Raw genomic sequence first — 14,713 nt, 5'->3', positions numbered from 1 at the left:
TCTTTTTTGTCTTTTACATTTTTCCCTATATTAATTGTAATAATAGATCAGAAAATCTAGTAAGTAGTTCCTGAAATCTGGCAATTATTAACAGATGGCTTAAAGTTTAGTATAAAGTTGCAAAAATACACAGTTACTTGTTAGTTTGCACATGTCTGAGGTTGAGTATAAATTACATATGTTGAAACTGTTGATTTAAAGAAGGAAACACAGGAGATAACCCCGAGGGCTGGACTCCGGACAATAAGGGGAGCAGGGGGAGCTTTCTTTTACAATTGAAGTACATGGAGACTGGTTTAGGAGTCAAGTTATGGACTAGATGATTTGTATCAGAAAATGTGTCCATGAATCAGTGAATAATGATGTTTTGTGTTCTGGTTTATAGCAAATCTGGACATTATTGAGGTTGGAGTACTTTGACAGTAATGACCAATGCAGACTGCTTTATTTATTGGAGTCCCCCCATAGACACCTAGTACCCTAGAAACATTCTCCGCTGCCTCCCCACCAAAAAACCACCCACCCGTGACCCACTACATCCTGAAGATGTATGAAGAAGAGAAACCCCCTCCCTGCCCCAGAAAAAAAATCCTAACAATGCTGTACATCTATAGACCTAACACCAGAAGGCGCTATTGTTCAGTTACATGAGAATTGTATATTTCAGGGGGGTATTTTTCATTTGTCTCTGTGTGTATTTCTCTATTAATCCAGATGTTATTTTGTTTATTCCATAAAACACACGTTCCAGAATTGCCGCTGCACCATTTACAATAATAAAATTGATCTAGAATTTTTTATGATTTTCAACAACATATTAAGTTTCTGGACTCATAGGTAATAATGAGAGATATATTTAAATACTATAAATGCATATATTGTATTATGTTTGAGTAAAGAATAGAATAAGTATGAAAGTTATAGCAAAAATATATTAATCAGTATACGAATGATGGAATGATTGATGGCCACAAGGTGGCGCACTTAGACTCTTTTTTTTTCTTTTTGGGGTTTTTCTTTTTCCAGACTGGGCAAATACTTTGTGTGTAATGTTTCTTAATCCAGTGTAGTCAATGCAGAGGAATCAACAACAACTAAGGGAAATAATCCTATGAATATATCATGTTATTATATGGGATTCTGCTGTGCCTCGGTCTGTATTACACCAGGTAAGTGCTCATCCTCTGTATACCTGGGTAATCTGCATTGTATATATTATAATAGAAGACAAATATCACCATGGGCTGCGATTCACACATTTACTGCAGCTGAGATTCATGAATTATAGACTTTATAGCTTTTGAAAAATGATTAATGAAGTGATGATCTTGAATAATAGGAAATATTTTACTAAAACTCTAAATTCCATACAAACATCAATAGAAGTGAAATCTACAAAATATTTGGTGGTAGAATATTACGAAGTGTAATAAAGGGGATGCGTGTATTTATAATGCTCTAATAGAAAAACAGTTTCAAAATTGCTAATGCAAGGTTTAGGATTTCTGACCAAATATGTTTAATTTTTGTACCTAAAATTTTAATATCCTAACTTAACAATTACATGTCAGTGGTTTCATAATATTCTGCATCTTCATAGATAACAGCTTGATTTTTTCTACTGGAAAACCGTTGACAAGGAAATTGCTATGACACTCACTGCATGTCAAGAATATAACTACTATAATACTGCTCCCTATGTACAAGAATATAACTACTATAATACTGCCCCCTATGTACAAGAATATAACTACTATAATACTGCTCCTATGTACAAGAATATAACTACTATAATACTGCCCCTATGTACAAGAATATAACTACTATAATACTGCCCCTATGTACAAGAATATAACTACTATAATACTGCCCCCTATGTACAAGAATATAGCTACTATAATACTGCTCCTATGTACAAGAATATAACTACTATAATACTGCCCCTATGTACAAGAATATAACTACTATAATACTGCCCCTATGTACAAGAATATAACTACTATAATACTGCCCCTATGTGCAAGAATATAACTACTATAATACTGCCCCTATGTACAAGAATATAACTACTATAATACTGCCCCCTATGTACAAGAATATAGCTACTATAATACTGCTCCTATGTACAAGAATATAACTACTATAATACTGCCCCTATGTACAAGAATATAACTACTATAATACTGCCCCTATGTACATGAATATAACTACTATTATACTGCCCCTATGTACAAGAATATAACTACTATAATACTGCCCCTATGTACATGAATATAACTACTATTATACTGCCCCTATGTACAAGAATATAACTACTATAATACTGCCCCTATGTACAAGAATATAACTACTATTATACTGCCCCTATATACAAGAATATAACTACTATAATACTGCCTGATGGATAAGAATATTACTACTATAATACTGACCCTATGTACAAGAATATAACTACTATAATACTGACCCTATGTACAAGAATAAAATGACTATAATACTGCCTCTGTGTACAAGAATATAACTACTATAATACTGCCCCCTATGTACAAGAATATAACAACTATAATACTGCCCCAATGTACAAGAATATAACTACTACTAGATGGTGGCCCGATTCTAACGCATTGGGTATTCTAGAATAGGTATGCGGCCGACCGGGCGCAATCAGCAGAGCGGTATTTAAATTTGGCGCCAAAATCGCTGATTGGTCGAGGCCGGCAACCGCGACCAATTAGCAAAGCGGTGTTAAAATTTGGCGCCTATATCGCAGATTGGTCACGGCCGGCGGTGGCGACTAATCAGCGTCGCATTAGTGTGGGCCCGGGAGCGGCGCTCCTTGTGCGACTCCGTATTAGCGAGGACCGGGGAGCGGCGCTGCCTGTGCGGCTCCCTCTGCTGCGAGAAGCCGGGAGATGAGCGGCTGCTGGCAGCAGAAGCATCCCGACCAGCGGCGCCGCTCCCCGGTCCTCGGTTTACACTTGCTGTCGGGAGATCAGCGGGCCAAGCCCCTGATCTTCCGACGTTAGCCGCATGGAGGTCAGCGGCGCCGGTCGGGGTAGTTGTGCTGCTAGCGCCGCTCATCTCCCCGGTGCATCGCCGCTGACCTCCGTCCGCCAAATGAGCTGCTAACGGCCGCCATCTTTTTTCAGAAATCCCGCGGCGCTGATTGGCCACTGCCGGACAAATGTGCGACGCGGGATTTCCAGGACAGAAAGACAGACAGACAGACGGGATGAGACAATTATATAGTAGATAATACTGCTCCTATGTACAAGAATATAACTACTATAATACTACTCCCTATGTACAAGAATATAACTACTATAATACTGCCCCCTATGTACAAGAATATAACTACAATAATACTGCTCCCTATGTACAAGAATATAAGTACTATAATACTGCCCCCTGTGTACAAGAATATAACTACTATAATACTGCTCCTATGTACAAGAATATAACTGCTATAATACTGCCCCTATGTACAGGAATATAACTACTATAATACTGTCCCCTATGTACAAGAATATAACTACTATAATACTGCCCCAATGTACAAGAATATAACTACTATAATACTGCTCCTATGTACAAGAATATAACTACTATAATACTGCTCCTATGTACAAGAATATAACTACTATAATACTGATCCTATGTACAAGAATATAACTACTATAATACTGCTCCTATGTACAAGAATATAACTACTATAATACTACTCCTATGTACAAGAATATAACTACTATAATACTGCTCCTATGTACAGGAATATAACTACTATAATACTGCCCCCTATGTACAAGAATATAACTACTATAATACTACTCCTATGAACAAGAATATAACTACTATAATACTGCTCCTATGTACAGGAATATAAATACTATAATACTGCCCCCTATGTACAAGAATATAACTACTATAATACTGCCCCCTATGTACAAGAATATAACTGCTATAATACTGCTCCTATGTACAAGAATATAACTATTATAATACTGCCCCCTATGTACAAGAATATAACTACTATAATACTGCTCCTATGTACAGGAATATAGCTACTATAATACTGCTCCTATGTGCAAGAATATAACTACTATAATACTGCCCCTATGTACAAGAATATAACTACTATAATACTGCTCCTATGTACAGTAATATAACTACTATAATACTGCTCCTATGTACAAGAATATAACTATTATAATACTGCCCCCTATGTACAAGAATATAACTACTATAATACTGCTCCTATGTACAGGAATATAACTACTATAATACTGACCCTATGTACAAGAATATAACTACTATAATACTGCTCCTATGTGCAAGAATATAACTACTATAATACTGCCCCTATGTACAAGAATATAGCTACTATAATACTGCTCCTATGTACAATATTATACCTACTATAATACTGCTCCTATGTACAAGAATATAACTATTATAATACTGCCCCCTATGTACAAGAATATAACTACTATAATACTGCTCCTATGTACAGGAATATGACTACTATAATACTGCCCCTATGTACAAGAATATAACTACTATAATACTGCGCCTATGTACAAGAATATAACTACTATAATACTGCCCCCTATGTATAAGAATATAACTACTATAATACTGCTCCTATGTACAAGAATATAACTACTATAATACTGCTCCTATGTACAAGAATATAACTACTATAATACTGCCCCTATGTACAAGAATATAACTACTATAATACTGCTCCTATGTACAATAATATAACTACTATAATACTGCTCCTATGTACAATAATCTAACTACTATAATACTGCCCCTATGTACAAGAATATAACTACTATAATACTACTCCTATGTACAAGAATATAACTACTATAATACTACGCCTATGTGCAAGAATATAACTACTATAATACTGCCCCCTATGTAGGAATATAACTACTATAATACTGCCCCTATGTACAGGAATATAACTACTATAATACTGCTCCTATGTACAAGAATATAACTACTATAATACTGCTCCTATGTACAAGAATATAACTACTATAATACTGCCCCTATGTACAAGAATATAACTACTATAATACTACTCCTATGTACAAGAATATAACTACTATAATACTACGCCTATGTGCAAGAATATAACTACTATAATACTGCCCCCTATGTAGGAATATAACTACTATAATACTGCTCCACTGTACAAGAATATAACTACTATAATACTGCTCCTATGTACAAGAATATAACTACTATAATACTGCCCCCTATGTACAAGAATTTAACTACTATAATACTGCTCCTATGTACAAGAATATAACTACTATAATACTGCCCATATGTACAAGAATATAACTACTATAATACTGCTCCTATGTACAAGAATATAACTACTATAATACTGCTCCTATGTACAAGAATATAAATACAATAATACTGCTCCCTATGTACAAGAATATAACTACTATAATACTGCTCCCTATGTACAGGAATATAACTACTATAATACTTCTCCTATGTATAAGAATATAACTAATATACTGCTCCCTATGTACAAGAATATAACTACTATAATACTGCTCCCTATGTACAAGAATATACCTACTATAATACTGCCCCTATGTACAAGAATATAACTACTATAATACTGCCCCTATGTATAAGAATATAACTACTATAATACTGCCCCCTATGTACAAGAATATACCTACTATAATACTGCTCCTATGTACAAGAATATATCTACTATAATACTGCCCCTATGTACAAGAATATAACTACTATAATAGTGCCCCCTATGTTCTAGAATATAACTACTATAATACTGCCCCCTATGTACAAGAATATAAATACTATAATACAACCCCCTAAGTAAAAGAATATAACTACTATAATACTGCTCCTATGTCCAAGAATATAACTACTATAATACTGCTCCTATGTACAAGAATATAACTACTATAATACTGCTCCCTATGTACAAGAATATAACTACTATAATACTGCTCCTATGTACAAGAATATAACTGCTATAATACTGCCCCAATGTACAAGAATATAACTACTATAATACGGCTCCACTGTACAAGAATACAACTACTATAATACTGCTCCTATGTACAAGAATATAGCTACTATAATACTGCCCCCTATGTACAAGAATTTAACTACTATAATACTGCTCCTATGTACAAGAATATAACTACTATAATACTGCTCCTATGTACAAGAATATAACTACTATAATGCTGTCCCTATGTACAAGAATATAACTACTATAATACTGCCCCCTATGTACAAGAATATAACTACTATAATACTGCCCCTATGTACAAGAATATAGCTACTATAATACTACTCCTATGTACAAGAATATAACTACTATAATACTACGCCTATGTGCAAGAATATAACTACTATAATACTGCTCCTATGTACAAGAATATAACTACTATAATACTGCTCCTCTGTACAAGAATATAACTACTATAATACTGCCCCCATGTACAAGAATATAATTACTATAATACTGCTCCCTATGTACAAGAATATAACTACTATAATACTGCTCCCTATGTACAAGAATATAAATACTATAATACTGCTCCTATGTACAAGAATATAACTACTATAATACTGCTCCTATGTACAAGAATATAAATACAATAATACTGCCCCCTATGTACAAGAATATAACTACTATAATACTGCTCCCTATGTACAGGAATATAACTACTATAATACTTCTCCTATGTATAAGAATATAACTAATATAATACTGCTCCCTATGTACAAGAATATAACTACTATAATACTGCTCCTATGTACAGGAATATAACTACTATAATACTGCTCCTATGTACAAGAATATAACTACTATAATACAGCCCCCTATGTACAAGAATATAACTACTATAATACTGCCCCTATGTACAAGAATATAACTACTATAATACTGCCCCTATGTATAAGAATATAACTACTATAATACTGCCCCTATGTATAAGAATATAACTACTATAATACTGCTCCTATGTACAGGAATATAACTACTATAATACTGCTCCTATGTACAAGAATATAACTACTATAATACAGCCCCCTATGTACAAGAATATAACTACTATAATACAGCCCCCTATGTACAAGAATATAACTACTATAATACTGCCCCTATGTACAAGAATATAACTACTATAATACTGCTCCTATGTACAAGAATATAACTACTATAATACTGCTCCCTATGTACAAAAATATAACTACTATAATACTGCTTCTATGTACAAGAATATAACTACTATAATGCTGTCCCTATGTACCAGAATATAACTACTATAATACTGCCCCCTATGTAGAAGAATATAACTACTATAATACTGCTCCTATGTACAAGAATATATCTACTATAATACTGCCCCTATGTACAAAAATATAACTACTATAATACTACCCCCTATGTTCTAGAATATAACTACTATAATACTGCCTCCTATGTACAAGAATATAACTACTATAATACTGCCCCCTATGTACAAGAATATAACTGCTATAATACTGCCACCTATGTACAAGAATATAACTATTATAATACTGCTCCCTATGTACAAGAATATAACTACTATAATTCTGCTCCTATGTACAAGAATATAACTACTATAATACTGCTCCTATGTACAAGAATATAACTACTATAATACTGCTCCCTATGTACAAGAATATAACTACTATAATACTGCTCCTATGTACAAGAATATAACTGCTATAATACTGCCCCAATGTACAAGAATATAACTACTATAATACTGCTCCACTGTACAAGAATATAACTACTATAATACTGCTCCTATGTACAAGAATATAACTACTATAATACTGCCCCCTATGTACAAGAATTTAACTACTATAATACTGCTCCTATGTACAAGAATATAACTACTATAATACTGCTCCTATGTACAGGAACATAACTACTATAATGCTGTCCCTATGTACAAGAATATAACTACTATGATACTGCCCCCTATGTACAAGAATATAACTACTATAATACTGCTCCTATGTACAAGAATATATCTACTATAATACTGCCCCTATGTACAAGAATATAACTACTATAATACTGCCCCCTATATACAAGAATATAACTACTATAATACTGCTCCTCTGTACAAGAATATAACTACTATAATACTGCCCCTATGTACAAGAATATAACTACTATAATACTGCTCCCTATGTACAAGAATATAACTACTATAATACTGCTCCTATGTACAAGAATATAACTACTATAATACTGCTCCTATGTACAAGAATATAACTACTATAATACTGCTCCTATGTACAAGAATATAAATACAATAATACTGCCCCCTATGTACAAGAATATAACTACTATAATACTGCTCCTATGTACAAGAATATAACTACTATAATACTGCTCCCTATGTACAAGAATATAACTACTATAATACTGCTCCTATGTACAAGAATATAACTACTATAATACTGCTCTTATGTACAAGAATATAACTACTATAATACTGCTCCTATGTATAAGAATATAAATACAATAATACTGCCCCCTATGTACAAGAATATAACTACTATAATACTGCTCCTATGTACAAGAATATAACTACTATAATACTGCTCCTATGTACAAGAATATAACTACTATAATACTACGCCTATGTGCAAGAATATAACTACTATAATACTGCCCCCTATGTACAGGAATATAACTACTATAATACTGCCCCTATGTACAGGAATATAACTACTATAATACTGCCCCTATGTACAAGAATATAACTACTATAATACTGCTCCTATGTACAAGAATATAACTGCTATAATACTGCCCCAATGTACAAGAATATAACTACTATAATACTGCTCCACTGTACAAGAATATAACTACTATAATACTGCTCCTATGTACAAGAATATAACTACTATAATGCTGTCCCTATGTACAAGAATATAACTACTATAATACAGCCCCCTATGTAAAAGAATATGACTACTATAATACTGCTCCTATGTACAAGGATATATCTACTATAATACTGCTCCTATGTACAAGAATATAACTACTATAATACTGCTCCTATGTACAAGAATATAACTACTATAATACTGACCCCTATGTACAAGAATATAACTGCTATAATACTGCCCCCTATGTACAAGAATATAACTACTATAATACTGCTCCTATGTACAAGAATATAACTACTATAATACTGCTCCTATGTACAAGAATATAACTACTATAATACTGCCCCCTATGTACAAGAATATAACTGCTATAATACTGCCCCAATGTACAAGAATATAACTACTATAATACTGCTCCACTGTACAAGAATATAACTACTATAATACTGCTCCTATGTACAAGAATATAACTACTATAATGCTGTCCCTATGTACAAGAATATAACTACTATAATACTGCCCCCTATGTACAAGAATATAACTACTATAATACTGCTCCTATGTACAAGAATATATCTACTATAATACTGCCCCTATGTATAAGAATCTAACTACTATAATACTGCCCCTATGTACTAGAATATAACTACTATAATACTGCCCCCTATGTACAAGAATATAACTACTATAATACAGCCCCCTATGTAAAGGAATATGACTACTATAATACTGCTCCTATGTACAAGAATATATCTACTATAATACTGCTCCTATGTACAAGAATATAACTACTATAATACTGCTCCTATGTACAAGAATATAACTACTATAATACTGACCCCTATGTACAAGAATATAACTGCTATAATACTGCCCCCTATGTACAAGAATATAACTACTATAATACTGCTCCTATGTACAAGAATATAACTACTATAATACTGCTCCTATGTACAAGAATATAACTACTATAATACTGCCCCCTATGTACAAGAATATAACTGCTATAATACTGCCACCTATGTACAAGAATATAACTACTATAATACTGCTCCCTATGTACAAGAATATAACTACTATAATACTGCTCCTATGTAGAAGAATATAACTACTATAATGCTGTCCCTATGTACAAGAATATAACTACTATAATACTGCCCCCTATGTACAAGAATATAACTACTATAATACTGCTCCTATGTACAAGAATATATCTACTATAATACTGCCCCTATGTACAAGAATATAACTACTATAATACTGCCCCCTATGTACTAGAATATAACTACTATAATACTGCCCCCTATATACAAGAATATAACTACTATAATACAGCCCCTATGTAAAAGAATATAACTACTATAATACTGCTCCTATGTGCAAGAATATAACTACTATAATACTGCTCCTATGTACAAGAATATAACAACTATAATACTGCCCCCTATGTACAAGAATATAACTACTATAATACTGCTCCTATGTACAAGAATATAACTACTATAATACTGCTCCTATGTACAAGAATATAACTACTATAATACTGCCCCCTATGTACAAGAATATAACTACTATAATACTGCTCCTATGTACAAGAATATAACTACTATAATACTGTTCCTATGTACAGAAATATAACTATTATAATACTGCTCCTATGTACAAGAATATAACTACTATAATACTGCTCCTATGTACAAGAATATAACTACTATAATACTGCTCCTATGTACAGAAATATAACTGCTATAATACTGCTCCTATGTACAAGAATATAACTACTATAATACTGCTCCTATGTACAAGAATATAACTTCTTTAATACTGCCCCCTATGTACAAGAATATAACTACTATAATACTGCTCCCTATGTACAAGAATATAACTACTATAATACTGCTCCTATGTAAAAGAATATAACTACTATAATACTGCTCCCTATGTACAAGAATATAACTACTATAATACTGCTCCTATGTACAAGAATATAACTACTATAATACTGCCCCCTATGTACAAGAATATAACTGCTATAATACTGCCCCAATGTACAAGAATATAACTACTATAATACTGCTCCACTGTACAAGAATATAACTACTATAATACTGCTCCTATGTACAAGAATATAACTACTATAATGCTGTCCCTATGTACAAGAATATAACTACTATAATACTGCCCCCTATGTACAAGAATATAACTACTATAATACTGCTCCTATGTACAAGAATATATCTACTATAATACTGCCCCTATGTATAAGAATCTAACTACTATAATACTGCCCCTATGTACTAGAATATAACTACTATAATACTGCCCCCTATGTACAAGAATATAACTACTATAATACAGCCCCCTATGTAAAGGAATATGACTACTATAATACTGCTCCTATGTACAAGAATATATCTACTATAATACTGCTCCTATGTACAAGAATATAACTACTATAATACTGCTCCTATGTACAAGAATATAACTACTATAATACTGACCCCTATGTACAAGAATATAACTGCTATAATACTGCCCCCTATGTACAAGAATATAACTACTATAATACTGCTCCTATGTACAAGAATATAACTACTATAATACTGCTCCTATGTACAAGAATATAACTACTATAATACTGCCCCCTATGTACAAGAATATAACTGCTATAATACTGCCACCTATGTACAAGAATATAACTACTATAATACTGCTCCCTATGTACAAGAATATAACTACTATAATACTGCTCCTATGTAGAAGAATATAACTACTATAATGCTGTCCCTATGTACAAGAATATAACTACTATAATACTGCCCCCTATGTACAAGAATATAACTACTATAATACTGCTCCTATGTACAAGAATATATCTACTATAATACTGCCCCTATGTACAAGAATATAACTACTATAATACTGCCCCCTATGTACTAGAATATAACTACTATAATACTGCCCCCTATATACAAGAATATAACTACTATAATACAGCCCCTATGTAAAAGAATATAACTACTATAATACTGCTCCTATGTGCAAGAATATAACTACTATAATACTGCTCCTATGTACAAGAATATAACAACTATAATACTGCCCCCTATGTACAAGAATATAACTACTATAATACTGCTCCTATGTACAAGAATATAACTACTATAATACTGCTCCTATGTACAAGAATATAACTACTATAATACTGCCCCCTATGTACAAGAATATAACTACTATAATACTGCTCCTATGTACAAGAATATAACTACTATAATACTGTTCCTATGTACAGAAATATAACTATTATAATACTGCTCCTATGTACAAGAATATAACTACTATAATACTGCTCCTATGTACAAGAATATAACTACTATAATACTGCTCCTATGTACAGAAATATAACTGCTATAATACTGCTCCTATGTACAAGAATATAACTACTATAATACTGCTCCTATGTACAAGAATATAACTTCTTTAATACTGCCCCCTATGTACAAGAATATAACTACTATAATACTGCTCCCTATGTATAAGAATATAACTACTATAATACTGCTCCTATGTAAAAGAATATAACTACTATAATACTGCTCCCTATGTACAAGAATATAACTACTATAATACTGCTCCTATGTACAAGAATATAACTACTATAATACTGCCCCCTATGTACAAGAATTGAACTACTATAATACTGCTCCTATGTACAAGAATATAGCTACTATAATACTGCTCCTATGTAGAAGAATATAACTACTATAATGCTGTCCCTATGTACAAGAATATAACTACTATAATACTGCCTCCTAGCTGTGAGGACGTGTGTCAGTGGTTCTCCTGATGTCTGGAGCAAGCCCGGGGAGGGGCCTCCCTGGGCGGGTAAGCTCTCCAAGCAAGGCCCAGGCTTCCAGGCCTACACTGGGAGGAAACTCCCAAGCTCTTTCTAATGTGGATGCAAATCCCAAAGCGATCTCTGAGGAGAAGAAAGCTCCGAATGGAAGTAACAGCAGCAACAAGAAAGATGGAGTTTTGAAAGTGAGTAAAGTAAAGGAAGAAGGAAAAGCCGTGGTCGTATGTAAGAAGGTGACAGTAAAGCAGTCGGCCAGCCAAGGCAAGCAGAGTGAAGTGCAATTAGGAAAGATCCAGAAGGAATCTACTGCTGGGAAGCTGAATGGAGGAAAGCAGCTTGTTGGCCAGGAGGTGAGGCAGATCCCATCACCAGCCTCAGGTGTGCAGCTCACTCCAAGCCGGCAGAGGAAGACATCTCTGGAGAGACAGACCCTCCAGGAGAACCTGCAGCAGAAGCACGTGGTGACCAGCATGGCGGGCTCTGGACGCACGAGGTCGCAGTCAGGTGGCAGCAGTAAAAGTGCTGTGGAGCCTGGAGCCACGAAACCAGCGGTGGTAAAAACCAAGGAGGCATCTAGGTCCAAGCAGCCAGAGACCTCGCTGAAGGCAGGATCCCAGGAGACTCCATGTGCAGCAGGGCTGCAGATTGCAGAGGACATCCCAGGACTGGTGGAGAGGTTGCGTGAGTTACAGCAGCAGAAACAGCTAATACAGGTATCAATAGACTGTGCATATAAAATAAAGGCTGAGGATCCCGGGGATCACACCGTGTATGACCGGAAGCTGAACTCAATGGGGGTAGAGCTGGCAAATGTGGTGAAGGACATAGACTGTGTGTTTGAGAGGATGGGGCCCCTGGCAGAGACTTACAGGAACCAGAATCCGTTTATGTTCAATATGCCGTACTCTGCTGATTCGCAGTCAGACATTGTCCCAGGTGGGCCCCAGAAGCTGGTGCGGCCAGTGCTGCAACCCGCAAGCTTCTTGTTCCAAAAGGGACTGCACCAGGAGCCGCAACAGCCTGCGGCAGATCCCAAGCAGGAGCATGGAGTGCAGGGTACAACGGTGGTACCACAAGTCCCAGGATGCCCAGCACAGCAGCCGGACAGTGGACATGTGTCATTAGTTTCTGGTGGTGCCCAGCAGGACTCTCATGCTGGGGATAATCATACTGTATCTGTGGGGTCGGGGGCTGGAGGGAGCACAGAATCTGTGGTGGACATGGCGCAGTATGATAATGACATTGATGTTGATGATAACAATGTGCATGATAATGTCTGTGATTTTCCTCCTTTGATTCCAAGCACACAAGGTCCCCCTGCAGCAGACCCTCACCCTGTCAGTCAGCCCAGTGTGACCCCGCAAGTTCCCCCCAGTAATGCCTGGAGCCGTGGTGCTCCGTCCTTTACCTCTGGCGCTAATTATACCGGCCAGGCGTTTAAACGGAGGAACGTCGTGCGTTTCAGGCACAGAGGTGCCAAGGAAGATCTGCCCGACAGGAGGTTTGTGGTCAGGGAGCTCCTGTGCCAGCAGATGGGGTTTGCGCCAGTTAACATCTGGGCGGTAATTAATCTACCAGACAGGCAGGGCTATGATGTCAGCTTTAAGCTCATGTCTGATCTGGACAGATTCTGGGCCAATTTCCCCAAGTTCAGAGACGCTGAGGGCTGGAGTAAGTTCAGCTTTATTCCCATCTCTAAGCCAGATACGGTTACGGTTAATGTCATCTTCTGGAATGAGTCTGTTCCCCCGCAGGACATTGTGGTGTGGCTCCGGAGGCATTGCGACCTCGTCTCTGACCTCACCAGAAGCAGAGATAACGATGGTATCTGGACGGGTGGGTGGAAGGTCCTGGTGAAGCTGCGCCAGTGTAATAACATCACTGCCCACCTACCCAACTCCTTCTTTA

At 35.4% G+C, this 14,713-nt stretch overlaps 1 protein-coding gene across 1 annotated transcript in view; it reads left to right on the top strand.

The window, feature by feature from the left end:
* The first annotated feature begins 1,011 nt into the window (after window positions 1–1,011).
* C8B (complement C8 beta chain) overlaps window positions 1,012–14,713 on the top strand; it is a 37,972-nt gene continuing 24,270 nt past the window's right edge. Inside the window, exon 1 of the mRNA XM_073643712.1 lies at window positions 1,012–1,169. Within this exon, the coding sequence (XP_073499813.1) occupies window positions 1,123–1,169 (47 nt within the window). The 5' untranslated portion in view covers window positions 1,012–1,122. The remainder of the gene's footprint in view (window positions 1,170–14,713) is intronic.

The sequence above is a fragment of the Phyllobates terribilis genome, unplaced genomic scaffold (assembly GCF_046119375.1).
Source record: "Phyllobates terribilis strain yellow unplaced genomic scaffold, ASM4611937v1 Scaffold_8__6_contigs__length_399053987, whole genome shotgun sequence".
NCBI classification, from domain to species: domain Eukaryota; kingdom Metazoa; phylum Chordata; class Amphibia; order Anura; family Dendrobatidae; genus Phyllobates; species Phyllobates terribilis.
This window is presented reverse-complemented; position numbering and strand designations above follow the sequence as displayed.